We start from the raw sequence: 25,678 nt of genomic DNA on the forward strand, positions 1-25,678 counted from the left end.
TACTTACACAGCATTGTAACAGAATGCATATTTACTCTTTTATTCTCTTTCCAATTTGAGAGTTCATTAGACATTAATACCTTCGGATTCTACTCTCCTACCATGCTACTTTCCCACAACCTAATCTTATTTCCTTTGTGTTACATCCACCTTTTGTAGATGTAACCAACAGTCTTATTAAACAAGAAACATAGAAACAATGTAAAAGAGAAAGCCGAGAGGTCAGAACTCAGAGCTAAAATCTCACCCTTCCTCCTGCTGTCCCAGCTTCCCGAAAAAGAGCTATTTCCTGTCTGTAAGTCGATTTTCCAGTCATTCTGCCTTCTCATTGGTTGTAAACCCAAACACATGACTCTGTCTGAATGTACAGCCCCCTAGGTCTTAAAGGCATATGTCTCCAATGCTGGCTGTATCCCTGAACACACAGAGATCTATGGGATTAAAGGCGTGTGCCACCACCGCCACACTCTGTCTATGACTCTAATAGCTCTGACCCCCGGGCAACTTTATTTATTAACATACAATCAAAATCACATTTCAGTACAATTAGAATACCACCACAACCTTTCCCTTGCTTTTCCCCTTCACCTTCCCATGAATTATTTTTCTTGACCATGAAAATATTAGAATTATTTTCTGATACTCTATAAATACATTTTCAAGTTTAATATAATTCTACCATTTAATTTTTCCATAATATTATACTTTATTAAATTAAACACAAACAAGTATCACTTACTTATACTTAAGTAACTTCTCAGACTATTAGTTTTTGTATAAATATCCATACATTAATCATTCATTCAGGTTTTATAGACAAATTTAGCTAATCAGTTTTCATTCCTAGCTTAATGTAAAATTTTCCTCTTGAATGAGTAACCATTTTTCTTTCTGCATTTTTGCCAAATTCATTCATGTTTTACTAGCACACAAAACATATTGATTAGAAAATATCAGAACATCTGTTGAGGCTAATAAAACTTGTAGAGAGTTAATCACAAAAGAAACAAACATTTTAGAAAACAATCCTTTGAGAAATTAAAAATTTAAGTTAAAATTTGCTAAAAAGTATTTTTGCATAAAAAAATAAAAACTGTAATTAAACTGGATGCTTAAAAATACAGTTATCAAATCTAACTACAAAACCTACTTCCTGTGACAATGGTACTAGAGGACTCAGCCAAGGTAGCACTAACTAGAAGACTTCTTAAAAGTTTCGGGTTGGGGTTTAGCTCAGGGCTGGAGGTTTAGCTCAGTGGTAGAGTGCTTGCCTAGCAAGCACAAGGCCTTGAGTTTGATCCTGAGCTCCAAAAAAAAGTTTCTTAAATTGACATTTTATGTGGAAATGATACTGTTTGACATAAATTAGTGATGCTGAGAAAAACAGTATTTTAAAGTTGAGAGATATGTTTGCAGTGATTTTATTTATTTATGTAATATTTAAATATATTGTATTATTTAGTGTACTGCGACATTGAGGCATAAATTGACATATATATCTCCTCTTATAACAAATCACAGGATAGATGTGCCATGCTGCTGGATGATAGTAACTTCCTTGCTATTTTACACAAGAAAGGTCCAATCACACACATTGCAATCAGACACTACAATATACTGTTGTTCATTGGTAACATGCCTAAAATAATAGTCATTCTCTCATGTAGCTTATCGCCAAGAAGTAGCTTACAAAGATGTTAAGATCATACAAACTACTGAATTTTCTCCCAAGGAAGAACATCTCAGTGATGTCTCATTATTTACAAGATGGTATTGTGCATCTCATTTTAGAATTCAATATGGATGAAAGAGTTAAAGATTTTACCTTAGAAGCCTGAGACTATAGCATTAAATTCTGCCTTTTTTTTTCTCAAATTTAGATGACAGTTCACATTACTGAATACTTGCGATGGTTACTGTGACTATTGTAGTGTGCTAGCACAGGGGCAGATTTCAATGCTTTCTTATACCTAGCGATTTTTGATCACCTAGTGAGTTGAATTCTGAGGCCAGAGTTCCATGCTGATTAGTGTACAAGAGAACATACGCAGATTTACAAAGGAATCATCAGCTTAAATAGGCCTCTATACCTTCCTCTACAAAGTTTACATTTTTATAATTCCAAGATGCAACTTGAAATAGATGTATTTTGAGTATTTCTAACACCTAAAATTTATTCTATTTCTATAAGTGGATTTGGCCGAAAAAAATCAATTCATATATATTTGAATAAAATTGAAAAAAAGACCATTATAACTTGCAAAGAAAATCCAACTGTGGTGTAAAACAAAAAGTAAAACAGCAAATAAAGCATGCTATACAAATTAAATTTAAAAAGAACTCTTGACATTAACAAAGCAACAAAAAAAAATGTAGATTTGCAACATGAAACATACTATATATACATATAATACATATGATAATTATTAGGTATAAAAAGAATTACTCCAGAAATGTATATTTAATGAAATAATTAATGAAAACATACCTCTCCTGTCTTTTGTCAATGGATGTTTGCACTTAAGAAAGCCTTAACTTCTTTTTAAGGTATATTTGAGATATGGTTTCTTTTAATGCATTCTCTCATAGAACTTCATCTGTTAAGTCCTCAGCTGTTGATGTAATTGGCAGAACTAAGTCAAAAATATATAGTTTGGTTGGGCATGACACTTACCTGCTTGATTCGTGGTTACATTTACCGACACATACTGCCGGGTCTCTGGGCTCAAGTCGGAAACTCCATTCACTGCCTCAATTTCAAAGGTATAGTTTGTGTGAGCAAGAAGGTCCACCATCATGACAGAGGTATTTTTCAGGCCGATTTGCTGGGGGAGGTACCTGACATGACCTCCACACTCCTCACACACACCTGCATGGGAGTTGCACTTCTTGCATGCAATATAATATGACACATCTTTCCGTCCACCCGTGTCGGCAGGTGGAATCCACTCCAGAAAGACACTAGTTTCATTTACATTTGAGATGGCATTCCGAGGAGCTGAGGGGGGTCCTGGTTTGCAAAGTAAAGTGAGAAAAACATATTTAAGATGATATTAATTCCTGTCTTTGACCAAACTAATCCCTGGCCAGAGGAAAAACTAAATTTATAATTAATTTTTATGTGATATTTTATAACAATTAAAAAATTAAAGTTTTAAGAATCAGTAGTGTTTATACAACGTAAAAGTCATTTGCTTTTTGATTGTTATAAACCTTTTTACTAGAATAAGATATTTTTATTAATATATATATGTTCATAGTTATGGAATAAACCTATCTATTGACAGAATGTTACATAAAGTTTTATGTTTAAAAACATAGTAAATCTGATTCTTAGTACATTGAATAACAAGCTTCCTCTGTGAGAGTTGGAAGTAAATATGAATTCTCTTTTAAACAACAGAGTAGTAAAAGGAGAAATTTTCTGGATGACTCTTGACAATGAATTTTATTAGAAAGTAATTGAATGTGTAGAAAGCAAACCGAGTTTGAAGCTCTCCTGAGAGAACACAGCTCAGGGATAAAAGCTGAAGGTCAAGACCACTGTTTATAAACTAGGTCCTTTCACTAACAGCAATTCAGCTTCAGAATTTTAACTGAGGTTGAAAATTCTAGTAAAGATGATGGGAGATGAGGCCAAAGGGCTCAGTTTTACAGAATATTTTCAATCTCGTTGCCTCCACAAGGAAAGAAATTCACACAATTAAAATACTTTCATAGACACTTATCATCTTAGAGTAATACTGTGACAGTTTTTCTAATCTCATGTAGTTTTATTGTACACTTCATTTTTATACATACATAGATTTGGTTGCTTAAAAGCTTTCTTCTCTAAATGATAACAACAGTCAATATCATTTTAACTGTTTCAGAAACTAATTATTCATGCACAAAGAGGAAATAACTTTCTAGAAATTCAATTTTAAATATTTAATTTTAGTCAGCTTTAAATGTTAAGTGATGGTGTGTTCTCAAACAAGCTTGTGCTTATGTTTGTTTGAAATCTAATGTTTATCTTAGTATCAAAGTGAGTATCTCTGCTTGTCAAAGATCTAATTAGTACCTCTTTCTAATGGTGATAAAATGGAGTCTTCTTATATTTGAATGAATTATAGGCATGAATTAAACTCCTCAAAAATAATCTTGCTAAGTTAGCTTAATATGTGTGTGTTCCAAATACAAGTCTCAATGTTTATTTCAGCCAAATATTAATCCATAATCTTTGATGAACATATTGAAAAATAATTTAAAATGAAAACTCATATTTAAGAGATTCTTACAATTACATTTAAATAGAACAACTCTATATCTAAGGGCTTGACTTGCTTCCCTCAAACGCTCCCCGAAATGTCCATCACTGAACCTTAGGAAGTTTTGTAAGCAGTCTTCCACATTTCTATTTCAATAGTCACTTTTAACCCGCAAACATTTCTAGAGATATAAGTATAAGTATTATTATTTATTACAAACTTTGGATTATTTAGTAACAAATAGAGGTATTTTAATTTCAAGTAACAAAACATAATGGGCCTAACATTAGAAAAAGAAGATGAAATGTACTTGAGATGTGTCAAGTTCCACTGTTTTTGCTACAAGCTGAATTGTGCTTGCATGTCTTTCTTTGCCCTAAATCAGCAGAAGTGCACCTGTCTGACTTCTTTTACTTATAACTCTGGTAATAACATCCACAACTGTAGGTCACATGTTACCAAAAGAGCCAAACTCAAGTGATACTATGAAGTAGAAGGAAAATTAAAGGATTGGACTTAGCCTACATCTAAAACATGCCATTGCCCCATCAGTAGATATGATGTGTGGACCATGGTAGAGCTGAGAGAAGGATTTCTGCTTCAAGTATATCCATCAGATTATTCATCAGGTTTTTCATTCTGTTTGATTTTTGTCCTACAGATACATAAAACTCTGATCCAGGAGTTTGTATATTAAAAAGGAATTAAAATCATAAATACAAGTCCAAAGTGCCAATGGCAGAACAAAGTTCAAGATCTCCCTCTGAACATCAGACAAACCATGAGGTATCATGAGCGGTTGTGGTACTCTGAATCAAACTAAAAACAGACACACACTCAAAGTGATATTTTGTAAGAAACAAATATGGATTGTTCCTTTGAACACAATAGTAGAAATTTACAGAGTTTAAGATGGAGAAAATGTGAAGTCTATGAGCTTTAGTTCCAAAAGAGTGTTAAGCAGTTTTTACTACCAAATCATAGCCTTTCCCTTGAGTCCCAAAATAAATAAATAAACAGAAGTGTACATTCATATTTATGCTAAAAAGATGTAAACTATGGCTGGATCAATTAAATGAGTCTGCTAATACACAACTTTGTGAAATGTGTGAGATGATTTGTGCCATACTTTTAGTGTGCCCCTCTTTACTGGTCTACCCATTTCCTTTTGTTTGATAATTCTTACATCTTACATATTAAACACCGTATGAATTCCACTATAACAAAACATTATATCATTCCAGTAGAGTATCATGACAAAACTGTGTATAGTACAATATAACTCTTTGAGAAGGTATTTTGATACTAGTAATCATTTTGGTCAACAAATCATTAGCCTTGAATTACAGCGTGATTTTTCAGTTCTTATGAAATTTGGGCACTGAAATTTGTTTAAGATCAACTTGTGATTATTTAATAAAAAGTCATCTACACTGTTTTCTGTGTACAGATCAATGACAAAATCTATAGTCTTGTGAACATTATTGAGTGTACATACCATTAACTGGGAACTAACAAGTAAAGTGAAGGTATGCCACAAGAGGTGCACATTGTGATGAAAGATACATTCATTTTACTTACTTTTCCCCACTTATTACAGACCCTTTGCTAATGAAAAATATCTCCAAGTATAGTCACAAACCAGCAAATGTGTAAATAGCCACATTAGGTTTTCTCAAATATGTTAAACTTAGAAAAAACACAGTTTGGCTAAATGTGCGTCTATGCATTGGAAATACTGAACATAATGCTTACTATCTATCTATGTACTGATCATTCAGTCATGATTACAGCTTTGATAATGGTTCAATGGATCTGGCTAAGAAGACACATTGCCGTTGCATGAAAGCCTAAGTTGGAGGTTGGGTTTTATAGATTATTCTAATCTGATTTTCCACCTTGCTTGTCATGCGCTTGACACTGCCTGCCTATTTTGCAAGGTGCAGTTTTGCATTTGGCCTATGGATTACCCTACAGCTTAGTTATATAGGCTAGAATTTGTTGAACTTGTTGAAGTTCAGAAAATGGTCTACCAAGGAAGTAGATAACAAACCTGATGTGAAAAGACACAAAGATTTACTGAAGTCAAGACTACTAAATTAAAGCACAGAATAAGAGGATTTGATTATTAGTGCCTCAGATGTTGAAACTGAAGTGAGGGGAAAGGATGCTTCTGATAGTCAGTCATAAGAGGACATTTATTTTTCAATGTGTTTGAAAGGAATTTGCAATGTGGGGCAAGACCTGAACTGTGAAGGGGAAACATGCCTGTTTCAGAGGGGAGTATTAATAAAGCACAACAGGCTCCATCATGCCCTTTCTCCAAACTGGTGAAAGGGAGCATCACCAAATAGCCACGGGGTTCCTTACTTGTGCATGCCATTGTGGGCGGATCAGATTCCCTCCTGAAATAATCCTTTTCACAGACACAAGAGGTGGAAGCTTCCTCATGGGTGTAACTGTGAGGTGGACATTTGCTGCAGCTCTGGCTGTGAGGAGAAGCTTTGAAGAACCCAGGTCTGCACACTGTCAAGAGAAATGAGAGACTAAGCTTTTCCTGGGAACAGAGGCAGGGCTTGTTTGTGAATAATGTACTATTTTGACTAGCATATACACATACTACAGAGAAGACAGTCTTTGCATCAATTACAGAATTTCCCAGAAGTTTCCTGATCACGCATATCAGACCATCCAGATAATCAAATGTTCCAATTAACATGAATGAAATGCACACATTTTAATGGCCCTTATGCTCCTGGAGCCTGCAAAACATTATTTTTTATAAAAGACACATATATTTATGTGTTTACAATGGAAGCACTCCAATAAGTCCATTTTTTTACACTTTATTAGTGAAATCATATTAAAAAATACAACTATCATATATAATTATAGAGTGGTATGGCACATAAAAGTTTCCAACTTTTATTATTAAAATTGTAAAGTAAGGGATAGGGAGCTGGCTCAGCAGTAACGTACTTGTCGTACAAGAATGAGGACAGTAGTTTGAGTTTCAACCACCATTTACATACTCGGTGGGCATAGTGCCTTGCTGGTAATCATTGTGGCTTTGAGGAGATATGGACCAAAAAAAAAAAAAAAAAAAAGGAATAAACTGAGTATCTAGACTACCCAAAAATATGAGCTCTGGTGTAGTGGGTAGCCATTCCAGTTTTGACCTGGAAGTTCCAACCCCCATTGAGGCTTTGATAATGGTCACGCCTACAAGGCGGGGCTGAGAGAGGACGCTGAAGACCCAAGTGGCGATGCAGGGGCTCTCTTGGTTCCTGAACCCTGAACTCTGGAGGTAGACTGAGCAGAGTTCTCCAGAGAACACCACTGGACTGCGCTACACCTTTCCCAGACCCTGCAACCTACCTATCACTTCATTTGTAAATTATGCCACTAAATAAACCTCCCTTTTAACTATGTGGAGTGGCCTTAATAATTTTACCAATACTCTGGATTCAGCAAGCAGCCTTTCTTTAACATACAAAATAGAAAGTAAATAAGGAAAATACTCTGCTTCAACCTTGGGCCTCCTCATTCAGGAACACAACCACAAGAATGAGTCCATACAGCCAGGCAGTAGTGGCACACGCCTTTAATCCCAGCACGTGGGAGGCAGAGGCAGGTGGATCTCTATGAGTTCAAGGCCAGCCTGGGCTACAGAGTCAGTTCCAGTAAAGTTGCCAAAGCTACACCGAGAAACCCTGTCTCGAAAAACCAAAAAAAAAAGAGTCCACACATATGGAAACACACACACACACCACAAAATGTTTGAAAACTTAATTAACAGTATTTTCCAAAAGTTTTATTATAACGCATAATTATCTGGGATATTTTCTATAAAATATAGAGGTTCAAGAGTATCATATTTTTGGCATTTTATTGCATTTTGAAGATGTGTTTTGAGTAACATACTCACAGGATTTATGTATTCTAATATAATAAATACCTACTCACTGCAAAACTGTAATGATTATAAAAATGGGAAGTATGGCCTGGGCGGTGGTGGTTTAATCCCAGCACTCGGGAGGCAGAGCCAGGCGGATCTCTGTGAGTTCGAGACCAGCCTGGGCTACCAAGTGAGCTCCAGGAAAGGCGCAAAGCTACGCAGAGAAACCCTGTCTCGAAAAACCAAAAAAAAAAAAAAAGGAAAGTATGTCATATTGCTCAGTTTTGTCTCAGGGCAATTACCTCGGTATTTCATCATGACAGGTGTCAGTTACTGCAAGAGATATTTAAGTGAATTGTTGATACACCCTGAAGACTACTACTCCACTCTATAGAATCAAATAGAAAGTGGTTGCTGGTATTTGTTTTACCTATTTTGGCTGTGTAAGCAAGTTCCCACGAAGTGCATCTTTTACTCTGTGAATGCCACTGACATTCATGTACTCCCCATCCCCCAAATTGGCTTATAAACCCCAATATCAATATTCCTATGACTCAGACTTTGGATAATTTTAAACAACTCTACTGAGGCTTTGATGAGTGGCTTATTTTACTCGTAGCTAATATTTTTTTTCCATTTTCAAGATTCTCTACATAGACTGAGGAATGTTTATTAGAGTATCAGTGCAATTTTATTGAAGCTCATAGATGCACTTATATTTCAACGAGGAAGACATAATGAGCTCAGGATAATTTTCATCTGCTCCGAATGACCTCAGGTTTTAGTAATCCATGCTGAGGCTTTCTGCCCTCACTCCTAATAACCAGGAGTTGCCAAATAAGGAGGTACTATTTTTTCAGTCCGTCTAATTATGGTGATAGTGAAGCCTTAATACTCTTACAAATGCATAGCACATGTGAAGGCATTGGAGAGATAAGAAGGGCTTTTTGATAGTATTAGGACATTCAAGTAGTTAAATGATTAGAAGATTTAAATATTATTTTACTTATAATAGGATTGCTGTAGCTGCCAATAGCATACTTAGCTGTTATCCAATTTTTCTTCTTTTATCCTTTTAGTACAACCATTCTCACTTTAAACCATTTGCTCTCAAAGGCATGAAGTGCAAACTCACATATCCTTCATATCTGATCCTTCTTTTATTGAAGAAACCCTCTTTAAATTTTAGAAAAAAATCAGTATACTTTTGTTGAATTATATATATATATTTATTATTTTGAAAGATATTTAAATTTTCTTCTTTAATTCATTCTTCTCTTATATTATTACATCCTGACCACAGTTTGCCCTCCGTCCACTCTTTCTAGTCCCTCCCTCCCCTCAACCAGATCCACTCCTCCATTTCCCTTCAGAAAAGAGCAGACCTTCAGTGATAAGATCCAAACATGGCGTATCCAATTTACAATAAGACTAGACACACATACTCATATCAAGACTGGTTGAGGGTTCCAAGAGCAGGCAAAAGAGTCAGAGACAGCCCCTGCTCCCACTTTTAGGACTTCCACAAGAACACCAAACTGCAAGAACTTAACATAAATGCAGGCGACCTAGCTCAGACCCATACAGACTCCCGGACTGTTGGTTCAGTCTCTGTGAGTCCCTATGAGCCCTGGTTAGTTGAATCTGTGGGCCTTGTTCCTGTGATTCCCTCCTCTCCCCTCCCCTCCCCCTTCAATAGGAGTCCCTGAGTTCCGCCAAATGTTTTGGCTGTGGGTCACTACATCTGCTACCTTCAGTTTCAGTTGCTATATTAAACCCCTCTCATGATGATTATGCTAGCTAAAGTCTATGAGTATAGCAGAGTATCATTAAGAATCATTCCAACGACTCTTTTTGTTTGTTTGTTTGTTTGTTTGTTTGTTTGTTTGTTTTTTCCAGTCGTGTCTGGTTCTATCCTAGCTCTTTGGGCTATCCAGGTCTGGTTCCTGGCCATTCAGTGTCAGGCATAGGTGCAATCTTCTGGCATGGGCCTCAAGTTGGACCAATCATTGATGGCCACTTCCACTGTTCTGTGCCACCATTACTCCTGCACATCTAGAAGGCAGGGCACATCGTAGGCGAAGGATTTGTGGCTGGGGTGATGTCCCAGGCCCACCACTGGAAGTCTTGCTTGATTAGAGAAGATGCGCAGTTCAGGCTCTGTGTCGCCCATTATTAGGAGTCTTCTTAGGGTCACCTAATTAGATTCCAGACTGTTTGCATTGCACTAGGGTTACACATCTCCCTAGTAATGCCCCCTCCCATTCCAGTCACCTTTCCTATGACTCTCTCCCTCCATCCCCTCCCCCATATAATCCCTCCTGTTCCCATCCCCACCTGTCGGCCCAGTCCATCCATGAAATCTTATCCTGCGTGTGTGTGTGTTTGTGTGTGTGTGTGTGCGCGCGCGCGCGCGCGGGCGCGCGCACCCGTACGCGCGCATGCCCGTACACATATGTGTGTATATGCTATGGTGAGTGGCTGCAGCTCAGGGGACAATATGCAGGAGCCAATTTTCTTTCTCCAGAATGTCAATTCCATCTTACCACTCCAAATTCTGTTTTTAATGAGTAACTTTTAACACAGAAGCTTGATATGATGAAGTATATGACACTGTTGTTAAATCCCTATAATGGAAGTATGGATTAGGCAAAAAACAAAGTATGTAATATGTACCTTTAAAAAATGTGTTCCACGCCGGGCGGTGGTGGCGCACGCCTTTAATCCCAGCACTCGGGAGGCAGAGGCAGGAGGATCTCTGTGAGTTCGAGGCCAGCCTGGGCTACCAAGTGAGTTCCAGGAAAGGCGCAAAGCTACACAGAGAAACCCTGTCTCGAAAAAAACAAAAAACAAAAAACAAAAAAAAAAATGTGTTCCTCTCTTTTTTTCATTATTTTATTAAAATTCTTTGAGGATGCTGGCTGAGTCACAAATTGTGCATGGCAATGGATTAGAAAAACTATCAAAGTTTCTATGGAGACTCTAGGAGACTTTGTTGAATCACTATTCGGACATATGACTGTGACAGCAAGAATAAGAAATAAGAATAAATGTATACCACCCACAACTAAGAAGAAAAGTTCCTCCAATCAGGACAGTGAGATAACTCCATGAGTTAAGGCTTCTTCCACCAAGTCTGAGAATCTTGGATTGATCTTTGGAAGTCATAAGATGGTAGGACAGAAAACCTTCCAAAGTCTTCCTCTGACTTCCACACTTACTCTGTAACACACACACACACACACACACACACACACACACACACACACACAAGAAAAAGAAAAAGAAGGCTCCCTAGAAAGGTGTGAGTCTCAGTATTTGAGTGAGTGCTAGTATTTGTTGAAAATAGGAAAGTTACCCAATTGTAGAGAGTTTAGCAATATCTTAGAGGAAGATATTCTCTGAAAAGATGGCGTGAAGTATAGAACATGTAAGGGAAATGGATGAAATAAGAGAAGAGAATTAATTCAAAAATTTCTTGAAAAAAGATGAGAAGAAAAATTTATAGCAGCAAGAAGTCATTATTCATAACACCCCCTCTCTCTTTTTATTAATTATAGATGGTTCTAAGTTTACCTTCAACACTTTAGATTGTTCAGTGGTGCAGCAGTACTGTGAGTTCAATAGAAATTATATTTTGAATGTTTAATTTGGGTATTTTCCCAGGCTAGTGATATGTGATATTTTCCTCAACCTGGGAAGTGGAAATTAGCTTCCACTACATGTACACCATGTATGAAACAGGCTTTGTGTGAGATGTTTTACTCAGCCATAAGTTTATAGAAGTTTTTGAGCAAATTTAAAGTATACTCAGCTCAGCTATGAACAGAGTTAAAATTTTTAAGCACATTTCAAAATTAGTGCATATTACATGATGTACCATATCATGGTTTTCAAAGAGACTTTTAGTATATGCTATGTAAGACATTGATAATATCCCCACCAACACTTTAATAACACTTACATCCTGCCTTCCTCTCACTACTTCTGTTCATATTACATAATAGCATCATTTACTTAACAATATTTTCAACTCATGATGGGTTATTGAGTGCACAGCCCCTCTTAAAGGGCATTTGTGCATGAAACTCTTTTTTCTGGTTAAAGGAAAGATTTGAGTATTCAGAACTTTCAATTTGAGTATTCAGAAGTCACAGTAGAAAGTGTGATGGTCTACAAAGTAGAGTTTAAGAATCATTTCACAATAGCACAGGAAATGTATCCAAGGTAGCAAAGAAAAAGTTGGTCTTTTTTGTTTTTGTAGTGGTTCACACAGAGAAGGTGTTGTACCTGGTTTGCTCCAGTCTGGCCCAGTCCCACAGACCCTGCAGCCACTTATAAAATAATTACTCAGAAGCTTATATTAATTACAAACTTTATGGCCTACTGGCTCAAGCTTCTCGCTAGCTAGCTCTTACCTCTTAAATTACCCATTTCTATAAATCTATATTTTGTCATGTGGCTCATGGCTTACAGGTGTCCTTACATCTTGCTTCTCATGGAGGCAGCTGACAGTGTCCTCTCTGTTTCCCCCATCCTGGTGTTGTAGATAAGATTAGGAGAATTCAAGGATTTCTTGACATATTTAATGAAAAAAATGAGCTACTAGAGCATTTTTAGAATGACTTAAATATTTGGAATAAATTGTATTGAAAATGTGTGAGCCTTTTTTTCAGATTGGCAAACATTTGATATTAAGAGCTGTGAGGAAAACATTGAACAACATTTAATGCATTATTGAGCTTGAGGTGTGTAAAAACTGAATTATGTAGTTTACTATTAGCCAAGAAAAGTATTTCAAGTCCTAATTACTCCTTTCATTTAAATCATAACTCTAAAATGCAATATCACATGTCTTGAGATTGCAATCATACCATTATTGAACCCTGGCTACAAGCCACTGTGTTGACAATCATGCTGTAGTTAACTCCTGGTTTTCTCTGTTTTTAATCATCAGTAGATTTATTTTGCAGCTGCTTCTATCTTTTTTTTTTTTTTCGTCTAAAAGTGTTATACACTCTGTTTGACTGCCAATAGTCTTGTATTATGTCTGTTGGAATAATAAAAGTTATTCGGAATAAAAGGATGTATCTTTTTATTTTTTTATTTAAAAAATTCTTTCCTTCTACATACCAACCTCTGTTCCCTCTCCCTCCTCTTCTCCCGCTCCCCCCACCTATTTCCATCCTACTCCCATCTCCTCCTCATAAATGGTAAGCCATCCCTTGGGTAAAAATCAACACAGGCTGGCATACCAAGTTGGGGAGAGACCTAGCCTCTCCCCACTGCATCAAAGCTGTCTTTTTATTCTTATCTCAAAACACCAACCTATCCATGGTTGTATTCATCCTATATTTTTGTCCAACAAAGTAAAAATCTATCTTAGCTGACAGAAGAGAGCTGTATTTGAATCCAGAACCTGTACTCTACTTTCTAGATAAAACTTTCAAGTATCCACAGTCTTTTGTGTGGGGACATGTCTTTCTGTATGTTGTGACTATATGTTATTCCAACTGATTAACAAATAAGCTGCTTTGGCCTATGACAAGGCAGCTTGGAGGCAGACAGGAAAGGAGAAAAACAGGAAAGAGAAAGGCAGAGACTGGGGAGACACCTGCCTGCAGCCCAAGGAACAACTTGCCAGCAGACCAGTAAGCCTTGCTTATGTGGAAACTTACAGAATAATAGAAATGGATTAAATTATAAGAGCTACCTAGCACCATGCAGCAGTGGTGCATGGCTTTAATCCCAGCACTCAGGAGGCAGAGGCAGACAGATCTCTGTGAGTTCAAGGTCAGCCTGGTCTACAGAGTGAAATCCAGGACAGGCACCAAAACTATACAGAGAAACTCTGCCTCAAAAACAAAAACAAAAACAAAGACATACAAACAAAACAGAGAGAGAGAGAGAGAGAGAGAGAGAGAGAGAGAGAGAGAGAGAGAGAGAGAGAGAGAAGCTTTTAAGTAATATAAGGCTCTGTGTGTTTACTTGGATCCGAGAAGCTGCAGGACCATGGGTGAGAGAGATTTGTCTTGACCTGGTCTTGGGGGAGACTGATTTCCAATTTTCTAAGACAGTGCCATATTGATTTCCAAAGTGGCTATACAAGCTTGCATTCCTACCAACAGTGGAGGAGAGTTTCCCTTGCTCCATATCCTCTCCAGCATAAGTCTTCACTGTTTTTGATCTTAGACATTCTGACAGGTGTAAGGTGGTATCTCAGAGTCATTTTGATTTGCATTTCCCTGATGATTAGGGATGTTGAGCAATTCCTTAAATATCTTTCAGCCATTTGAGCTTCTTCTATTGAGAATTCTGTTTAGCTCTATAGCACATTTCTTAATTGGACTGTTGGGTATTTTGATGTCTAATTTCTTGAGTTCTTTATATATTCTGGATATCAGCCCTCTGTCAGATGTGGGGTTGGTGAAGATCTTTTCCCATTCTGTAGGCTGTCACTTTGTCTTGTTGACTGTGCCCTTTGCGCTATAAAAGCTTCTCAGTTTCAAGAGACCCCATTGATTGATTGTTTCTCTCAGTGTCTGTTCTACTGGTGTTATATTTATGAAGTGATCTCCAGTGCCAATGCATTCAAAACTACTTCCTACTTTCTCTTCTATCAGGTTCAGAGTAACTGGATTTATGTTGAGGTCTTTGATCCACTTGGACTTAAGTTTTGTGCATGGTGACAGATGGGGATCTATTTGCAGCCTTCTACATGTTGACATCCAGTTAAGCCAGCACCATTTGTTGAAGATGCTTTCTTTTTTCCATTGTACAGTTTTGGCTTCTTTGTCAAAATTATATGTTCTAGGTGTGTGGATTAATATCAGGGTCTTCAATTCAATTCCATTGGTCCACATGTCAGTTTTTATGCCAGTACCAAGCTGTTTTTATTACTGTAGCTCTATAGCAGAGCTTGAGATCAGGGATTATGAGGCCTCCAGAGGTTGTCTTATTGTACAGGATTCTTTTGGCTATCCTGGGTTTTTAGTTTTTCCATATAAAGTTGCGTATTGTTCTTTCCAGGTCTGTGAAGATGGGGATTGCATTGAATCTGTAGATTGCTTTTGGTAAGATTGCCATTTTTTACTAAATTAATCCTGCAAACTGGATATGAGGTGGGTTATGAAGGGCAAGGGTTGAGGGAAAGAGAGCTTAGGGGAGCAGGAGATCCCAGCTGGATCAAGAACAGAGAGTGAGAACAAGGAAAAGAGACCATGATAAATGAAGATCCCATGGGAATAGAAAGAAGCAAAATGCTAGAGAGGTCCCCCGAAACCCATAAAGATACCTCCACAATAGACTACTGGCAATGGTTGAGAGAAAGTCCGAACTGACCTACTGTGGTGAAAGGATGGCCAAACACCCTAACTGTTGTGGTAGAACGCTCACCCAATGACTGATGGAAGCAGATGCAGAGATCCATGGCCAGGCTCTAGGTGGAGCTCCATGAGTCCAATTGGCGAGCAAGAGGAGGGATTGTATGAGCAAGAATTGTTGAGACCATGATTGGAAAAAGCACAGGGACAAATAGCCAAACTAGTGGAAACACATGAACTATGAACCAATAGCTGAGGAGCCCCCAACTGGATCAGGCCCTCTGGGTAAGTGAGACAGTTGATTAGCTTGAACTGTTTGGAAGGCCCCCAGGTAGTAGGACCAGGACCTATCCTTAGTGCATGAGCTGGCTGTTTGGAACCTGGGTCCTATGCAGGGACACTTTGCTCAGCCTTGATGTAGGGAGGAGGGGGCTGGACCTGCCTGGACTGAATCTACCAGGCTGAGCTGAATACCCAGGGGAGTCCTTGCCCTGAAGGAGATGGGATTGGGGGTGGGTTGGGGGGAGCGTGGGGGGGCAGGAGGAGGAAGGACAGGAGAAACTGTGGCTGATATGTAACATTAAATTAAAGTATAAAAGAAAAGAAAAAAAAAGAAAGCATCAAGTGTCAAAAGTACTTGCTGAAACTATCAGAATGAACTTTCTGTTGAAAAGCAGGAAATGCAATGAATGCTATCTATCTCAATTAGAGTTAACATAGTATTTGCAACTATTAATGAAGCTTATATTGTATTCTTTAAATTAAAAGATGTATGAGCATCTCACTTATAGTTGTCTTTCATAGAGGGCAAAGGCATTTTGTTTAGAAGTTGTTTATAGTTTTTAATATCTGGAATTTCATTTTCTTATTTAATTTGATGGAATTTAATTATACATTCATAATACATTATGAAATAATCTTGTCAGCCTTTATTGATTTTCTCCTTAATGTAGCCAGTTTAAAAATGTGCTTCAGTGTAACTAACTCTCAGGTTAGCATGCTTGTTTATTGAACAGCTTATATGAGATGCAGTTGAAATATTAATCTGAGTGATTGTGTTAGAATTGAAAGTAAAGCTTAATGGTTTGTGTAAGTGAACAGAGCATCTGCTGTTTCTAGCATGAAGTAGAGAACCCTGTTTTGGTTGCTAATCTTCATTGTCATAAAAGCCAGTTGTGAATTGTCCTAACTTAAGCAATAAAATGTATATATGTAGGAGTATAAGCAGTTAGTGTATTGGTATTTGTTATGAAAGGAGATACATGGGGAAGATCTTGTTATTAAAAATTAAGAGGAAAACATTTTCTATTTTGAACACTTCTCTCCTTGTTCTTAAATTAAGTTCATTGTTTCAATGAACAGTCATGTGCATCTTTGATTAAGATGATTTTTTAAAAAAGCAGAACATTTAAATATTTTCAAAATACAGAATAAAATATCCTACACAGTATAAATGATTTAATGATAGAATTTTCTTCTTAGAAATCCAACAACTATAGCAAACTGAAAAACTCATTCTGCAGCTGTGTCATAAAATCATTGACTTGATTAAATATGAGTTCAATTTAAACACTGGCAATGAACTTTCCAAAAAAAATGGATCCATACATATGAACAATAATATTTGATTTTTGAAATAAAATCTTGAAAAAGGTTTCCTTGATTACTTGTGAGAAAGTCTACTTGTAATATAGCACATAGTATATTTGTTGTTGTAGATATAAATTCAAGAGTTATAGAGACCACTAGGGACATGGACAAGATCTAAATCAGTTTTGTTCCAATTGTATACTGAGAATTAAAATGAATAAAGCCATTTTAAAAACAAAATTTCAAACCATGTGCACTATATTTTACTCTTTTGAATTAATAATCTATAAATATGAAACAGCAACTGGCTAATGTAGCTTATTTGGTGAAGATTGTTGTAACTGGAGAGCTTCTCTCCAGGTCCCACCAAGTCCCGGCAGTTCCACAATCCACGTATAAAATAATCACTCAGACGCTTATATTACTTATAAACTGTATGGCTGTGGCAGGCTTCTTGCTAACTGTTCTTCTATCTTAAATTAACCCATTTCTATTAATCTATAAGTTGCCACGTGGCTCATGGATTACCGGTACCTTACATCTTGCTTGTCCTGGCGGGGGTTCCAGGCAGTCTCTCCTCTCCCTTCCCATTTCCTCTTTTCTCCTCTCTGTTAGTCCCGCCTATACTTCCTGCCTGGCCACTGGCCAATCAGTGTTTATTTATACAGAGCGATATCCACAGCATATTGTCATCCATTAGCCCCAAATTTTCAATGTGTAAATGTCTTACTGGGTCTCAAATTGAACAACTGTACATTCATCCTCACAATAACTCACTAGAAACAGTGTTTCAAGAGTGACCCTGACTTCTAAAGGCTTCATTCAAAAAGGCTTTAACGTGTATTTCACAATTTTCTATTTTAATGTATATATGTTTATCTTTGTTTAGTTAACTTATTCTCTTCTGTGTTTAATAACATCAATTCTACAGAACTTTTCACCTACACTGACGTTTATTTTGTGCCTTAACTATCAGGAAATAAAATCTTAATTTAAAAACCACAGCAGGTCTTGACTTGTTTTCAAAAGCCACAGTAGGAAGAAAAGGGGAGTCAGAAAAGTAATAACTTTAAAAGGCTGATCATAGAGGTGATGACAAAATACATCCTGATTCTGTGATAAGGAAACTGATTTGATGGTTATAATCTGAACCCATTAAATTGCTTCAAAGCCTGCTTCTGTTCTGTTGATACTTTATGGTAGCATTCTGCCACCATTTCTAAACTTACTCCATTCCTTCTGATCACATGACAATGAAAGTCCATGATAAAACAGCATTATACTGCTTTAGTTAGTCTTGGTAAGTGATTGAAAGACTCCACAGATGAAGACCATATCATTGGCATATTAAGAAAATAAGTCAATAGTATTCATTCTTAAGAGTGCAGAGCTAAGCAACACAGACACATTCTTAAAACCACTATGCTGAGGATGTAGAAGATCCCAGCGGGAATATGGTGACACAGCAAAGCTTTGTCAACTGTGCTCTGCAGCTGAAGGCTTTCCAAGGTCTGATCACAATGGGAACATCTGTGGTCAGAGGTGGTTCAGACCCCTCTTAGCAGGAACTGTTTTTTCTGCCTTTTTCTCATCACTGTCTTCTCCAGGTTATTACTAACTTTTGACAACCAAAATAGATGCATTGTATTCTCTATTACTAAAGAATCACAAGATGTGTAGTTATTTCCAGTAATGGTAACTTCACATTGCCCTTTGCAATGAAATTTATAGTACCATTCCTATGATTGAGGTGTTTGTGTGCTTACATACACACACATGCGCACACACACACACATATATGCACATATACATACATATTATATATACATATAATATATATGTTGTTATATAGATATATATGCAAGTATATAATATATATGAGTACATTCCTGGCAGATGTTAAACACTTGATAAATAATATTTTTTTTCAGTCATTACAATATTACTATTCTTATTTCAGTATACTGTCTCAATATTTCCCCCTGTCAATTCAAAATGGACTTATATTTCAGAATCCTAGAAGTGTAGAACTAGAAATGAACTTGATGGTAGTTGACATATAAACAGACAATAGTGTATAAATAATGCTCAGAAGTAACTCTATTTTCCTTATGTGTTCCATGGAAAAAATAATAATAACTGGAAGTAGGACATGGGCTTTCAAAAGATAACTTTAAATACAAATTATCAGAGGAGTTTTGGAAATTTTATTTAACCAAGACATAAATAGATATAATGATATGCCTAATATAACATACTACAGTCAGTCCTGACTCCCTTATTGTGGTCTATACAATATATTATGAAGCTATTCTCCATCATATAGTAACTCTTTTTAAATTTATTTTATTTTTAACTCTTTATATATGTGTGTATGTCGGTATGTGCACATGAATGCAGGTACCTGCCGAGACAAGAAGATGGTATCAGATCTCCTTGAATTGGAGTTAGAGGTGATCATATGCCACTCTAGTAAGTTCGGGTAATTGTACTTTTGTCCTCTGCAAGAGCAGTATGAGTTGTTGACCACTAAGACACAACTCCTGCCCCAAAGTTAACAGAAATCCTAATCCCAAAACAGTATAGTGGTTTTCATATGAGTGGCCTTCATAGGCTCATGTATCTGAATACTTAAGTCACCAGCGGGTCGCACTATTTGCAAAGATTGGATGGTTTAGAGGGTGTGGCCTTGTTGGAGTAGGTGTGGTCTTATTGGAGGAAGTGGGTGGGGTGTTTTGAAGTTTTAAAAGCCCATGCTGGGTTCAGTCTCCCAGTCTCTCTCTGCCTCACCTCTCTCTGTCTCTCTCTCTCTGTCTTTGTCTCTGTTTATATCTCTCTCCCTCTGTCTCTCCCTCTGCCTCTCTCTCCCTTTGTCTGTCTGTCTACATGCAGATGAAGAAGTAGCTTTCAGCTCCTGTTCCAGTGACATGCTTCCCATGATGCTCCCTAACATAATGATAATGGACTGACTCTCTGAAACCATAAACAAGACCCCAGTTAAATGGTTTATTTCATAAAAGTTGTCTTGGTCACGGTATATCTTCCCAACAATGGAAAAGTGGCTAAGTCACAGAGTTAATGGTATACTAAGTTATCTAAAGCACTTTTATCCCAGTGGCCTTTATTTTTTCCATTTTTGCTGCTATTTCAAACACCTGCCAAAAAACTTATTACTGCCTTTTATTTTCAAACTTTTATGTTCAAAGCATATGGGATTATCAAAATAGAAGTGTGGAATCAGTGGAAATAAATTCACTCTATTAGAGCTTCAAATTTTAAGAGATTAAAACATACAGTGGGTTTTTTGTATCTGTAAAATATTATGTAAAGTTAAACTGAAATATTATTTCCTCAAACATCATTAATACACTAAAATAAATAATTTTTAAAATGTTTGGGGATGTAAAAATGATATAGGACCTATTAATTTTGCCAGACATTGTGAAGCACAATATTGAATTTTAGGGAAATACTATATCCTAAAACTTAAACATTCATTCCACTAATAAAAAACAATAATGTATAATTAATAGATACTAATCAAAGGATGAATAAATTGAAATACTTCTGGATTCATGGATGTATATTTCCTCCCTTTTTTGTACTTTCTTATTTCTTTGGTTCTTTATTTTCAGCATGAACACTGATTTTTAAAAAAGAACATTTGATAGGAACTAAATAAAGTTTGATGTCTTAAAAAATTCATTTGTTAAAAGCTATCACCCAATTAGTTAATATTTGAAATGGGGTATGGTTAGAGGAGTCCACTGGCATATAGAGTTTCTTATGCTAGATAGTATGTCATGTGAAGACACAGCCATAGGGTAGATGTCCATAAGCAGGTTTTATTTATTTATGCATTTATACTTATATTTAACAACAAACAATTTTTAAAAGGGCATAAATTTGAGAGGAATCACAGTACATAGAAAGGTGGGAGGGAGGAAATTAGGGGGAGACATTATGCAATTGTACTTTAATTTTATTTAAGGGACTATCATCTTTTGTACTGATCAACATAATAAATGTTAGTATTATATATACATATATATGCTCATATATATATATATATCCTCTGTCAAAATTCTGGAATAAAAGATGAGAGTGTACAACAGCCAGGTGTCAATAGTTTACTGAAACTAGAATACTTTATTACCATGATTAAACATAAATATTTGCCTCTGTGCTTGCAGAACAAGTGGAACTCTCAAGTTTTAAGTGGTTTGGACAATTGGAGTAATTTGTGGTAGGAAATATGCCATTGGGGAGAACTTGTTTAGATGATTTATGTCACACGTGTCTATTTTATCCCCATTTAGAATGTTCTAAAACAAGAAGTCACAATGTGGCTTTTAGAATACAACCAAATATTCAAATATTCTTGAATTTAAGTCACGGAAACACCCAAATTGTTTGGTTTTCATACGTTTTATGTTCTTTTTCTTAGCTGCCTTATTGTTTAAAGATGAAAATCAAATGGTTCATATTCTCAATGAGATGTATTTCACAGTGTAAAATTTTGAAGTTTTCGAAGGCCAGAGAGATGGCTCATCGGGAAAGAGAGCTTGTTGCCAACTTTGTGGACCTGAGAACTATCCCCTCCCCTAGTGGAGGTAAAGAATTGACTCCTGCAATTCCTCCTCTACATATCATCTTGTTACAGAAACATGTGTGTGTGTGTGTGTGTGTGTGTGTGTGTGCCCGCGTGTGTGTGCGCCCGTGTATGTGTGTGTGTGTGTGTGTGTGTGTGTGTGTGTGTGTGTGCATATACACAACAAAATAAATAAAAATAAAGTTTTCTACATACTTTAAAATCTTGCATATTTATGTTTATTTTTATTTAAGGGACTATATCATCTTTTATACTGATCAACATAACAAGTGTTAGTATCATATATTTCCTTTATACATACTACAACATTGACCACAGAGTTCATCTTTTACTCTTTTAAATGTTTTGTCTATACAAGTTTTCACTCCCACCATCAGTGGAGGAATGTTCCCTGTGTTCCACATCCTCTCCAACATAAGCTGTCATCAATGTTTTTGATCTTAGCTATTCTGACAGGTGTAAGATGGTATCTCAGAGTCATTTTGATTTACATTTTTCTGGTGACTAAGGATGCTAAGCAATTCTTTATATGTCTTTCAGCCATTCCAGAGTTTTCTGTTGAGAATTCTCTGTTTAGATCTGTTACTCAATTTTTTTCGTTTTGATTGCTTGGTATTTTGATGGCTAGTTTCTTGAGTTCTTCATCTATTTTGGAGATCAGCCCTCTGTCAGATGTGGGGATGCTAAAGATCTTTTCCCATTCTGTAGGTTGACATTGAAAATCAGTATGGCAGTTCCTCAGAAAACTGGGAATTAATCTACCTCAAGAACACCCAGCAATACTACTCTGGTAGGACACTTGCTCAACTATGTTTATAGGAACATTATTCATAATATTCAGAACTTAGAGCAACCTAGATGCCCCTCAATGGAAGAATGGATCAAGAAAATGTGGTACATTTACACAATGGAGTATTACTCAGTGGTTAAAAAACAAAAAACAAAAAACAAAAAACAAGGACATCATGGAATTTGCAAACAAATGGATGAAACTAGAAAAAACCATGCAGAGTGAGGTAAACCAGAACCAGAAAGGAAAACATGATATGTTCTCACACATTAGTGGATATTGGACATAAAACAAAGCATAACCAGGCTACAAAACACAGGTTTTTGAGACATTTCCAATCCATTTATCATCTTAAGAAAATCAAGAAGAGAAACTAGATGTAGATGATTTTAGTTCACAACTTAGCTACAGCCCTGATCACCTACTAGCCTCTTCTCTAGATAGGCAATTGAATTCTGAACTTTGCATCTACAGCCTTTGAGGTGCCTTGGCTACAACCTTCTGCAAAAGAATGAACTGTTCATGTCACACTGATGAAACTGTATACTTATTAATGAGAAGACTAACTGAAGCTTTTGGTCAACTAAATTTTGAAAGATTTGTTATAAATCTGTAACAGGAGGCCACTCCAATTTTCCTCCCAAAAACATCCTTAGATCAGTGCTACCAAATCATAAGAGCAGTCAGCTCCTTGAGACTCCCCTTAATCCTTAAAAGGTTTTAGAATTTGGCATATTATCAAGGTTTTCAACATTATCCCTGGAATAATCTGTGGCAATTAAAATATTCAATCCCCCAATCTCTTGAGCTCTTCTTCAGTAATCATCTTCCTGTACCCACTTACTCCAGCCAACAGTTCTCAGAATCAAATAGCAATTCCCATGGTCAAATAGCACCATGTGGCTATCAATTCCAGCAAATTATAACTCAACTTCAAAACCTTATTATTCAGCTTTTCGCCTCCTTACAGTCTCAGTTTTCTGGCTTCGAAAGTTTCTAACATCCACGATAGTCTTTCTTGCTGGTGTCGTTTTCCATTAAATAAAAATGCATTTCAGTGGGCATATTCAATTCAGTTTTCACCTCTGTCAGTCTGTTAGTGTTCAAACCCAATCTCTAATTTTTTTTTAAATTTGATTTTGTAAGTGTGAAGTTGAAAATGGTTGCAAAAATAATGCAAAAATGTAGACTGTTACTATTTTTAATTTGTGATAATTAAATTCCAATGGACCTTTAAAGACAGCCGAGAATATAATACACCTTCAAAAACATTTCACCTCACTTTTCTCATGAAGATGTTTCGGGGTTCCTTGCTTATGCTACTGTTGCCCTCTTTTCTGCTTTATTTTCAGAGACAGATTCCAGAAACCTCCTTTCACTGTGAAAAGACTAACATGAATTCAATACTTTGAAATTAATAGAGTCTTGGTTATTGTACCGAACATGTTTTATTATCATCCATACTTGCAGAGAATATTGTTCTCTGTTAGTTTTATATTAAATAAATGAGGTTTAGTTGGTGTGTATCATTATATACAGTGTTCTTCATGGTTTTGGTGTATTTATTTCCTATGTGCTTAGCAACTGCATAGAAATGTATATCACCTACTATAAATGTAGATATATAATTTTATCCAATCTGTTCTTATAGTGACAAGTTTGCATTAATATACAAATATCTTATATTGCTATGTTTCTCACAGGGTAAGAGCTTGTCATTTCCTTTTTTGTATACTAATAGATGTAATACTCTTATTTCATGGAATATTAATAATAGATGCTATAGTCATTTTATGTTTAATGTTTATAAGGTATGTACTTATCCATTCCTTCATTTTCATATTGTGTCTCTATTTAAGACATGTTTATTTTAAATAAAATAGATGTTTTTATTGTGAATAGTCATTCATTCATAGTTGCCACTGTTGTAAAAATGTCAGATTTTTGTTCTTTTAATTGCACTCTAATAGTCTCTACTGTGGAATTTAGTCAACTTGCATTTTACGCTTTTATTAACATTCTAGAATTTAAATATAATTTTGTAGTATATTTTTAACCATCTGCTTCTTTGTACACTTATTTTCCATTTCCCTCTTTATTTTACTTTACACTACTCCTTTTAGTATTCAGCTCCAACTTCTTACTGTTATTTTTTAACTAAAAATTGTAATTGATACCTTGAGAATTTCACATCATGCACCCCATTACCACTCATCTCCCAGTCCCCATGTATCTGCCCTTCACTACTGTAGTGCTCCCCCAAAGCTAAAACAGAATAAAAATAAGATTTTAAAAAAACGCAAAAGAAACACACTTTTCTCCATTGTCTTTCCCAACTCTCCTTTGCCTATTCATTCATCTTAGTGGCATTGGGAGCTGCTGTGTATCACACAGTATACACGTTTGTCCAAACACTTTTACTTAGAAATGTTCATTGTTTAATGAGATGTTGATCAGGTTCAGGGCCTTTGGCTTTTGTACATCATCAATACTGGACCTTTTTATTGTTACTGACATTTTAGCTAATATCTCAAAGAATAAATGGTGCCTGGCGTTATGTCTCAGAATTAAAGAGCCTTTGCTGCTCTTGCAGAGGACCCAGGTTTGGTTCTCAGCCCCAACATGGCAACATACAATTGTCTGTAACTCCAGTTTCAGAGGATATAATACCCTCTTTTGGTCTCTGTTGACAATGGACACACACTTAAATACTTAAATACCTACACAAAACAATCACATATCCAAAATAATTTTTCCTTAAAAACTACTAAAAATAATAAATGATATAATAATTGTCAGGTAGAAAAATATTTTCTTTTTAGAAAAATGTTTTATTTTTATGGTTTATACCTAATCTTTACTCACAATGTAGCTAAAATTTTGTACTTACAATAACACTTGCAGAACTTTCTAAATAAATATTTCAAACAAACAAATGTGAAGCTAGAAAATTCATTTAATGCTTCAATGAATGTCACCAATTATTGCTTTTGTTTGTAACACTAAATACACTAAATTTATGTTAAAGTAATTAATAAAAAACAATGATTTTATTACCAAACTTATACAATGAGATGAATTATCAATTTTTAAAATTATATTTTGTATCAAATTTTAATGATAGATAATATGCAATCTACAAACCAGAAAAATTATATACAGGATCCTTTATATTAATTTTAATGAAAATGTAAAAGAAATCATTATTTTGCCACT

At 35.9% G+C, this 25,678-nt stretch overlaps 1 protein-coding gene across 7 annotated transcripts in view; it reads right to left on the bottom strand.

Annotated features, from left to right (window-relative positions):
• Positions 1-25,678, bottom strand: part of Epha5 (EPH receptor A5) — a 353,466-nt gene that overhangs the window by 165,814 nt on the left and 161,974 nt on the right. For 4 of the 7 annotated variants that reach the window (XM_028893477.2, XM_028893322.2, XM_028893398.2 and 1 more), the window contains exons 4-5: positions 6,621-6,776; positions 2,675-3,010 (exon numbers count right to left, since the gene is read on the bottom strand). The exons of 1 other annotated variant lie outside the window; for it this stretch is intronic. In XM_028893477.2, the coding sequence (XP_028749310.1) occupies positions 2,675-3,010; positions 6,621-6,776 (492 nt within the window). The remainder of the gene's footprint in view (positions 1-2,674; positions 3,011-6,620; positions 6,777-25,678) is intronic. 2 more of the 7 variants (XM_028893555.2, XM_028893627.2) reach the window with 1 other exon arrangement.

Source organism: Peromyscus leucopus, chromosome 10 (assembly GCF_004664715.2).
Source record: "Peromyscus leucopus breed LL Stock chromosome 10, UCI_PerLeu_2.1, whole genome shotgun sequence".
Classification (NCBI taxonomy): Eukaryota; Metazoa; Chordata; class Mammalia; order Rodentia; family Cricetidae; genus Peromyscus; species Peromyscus leucopus.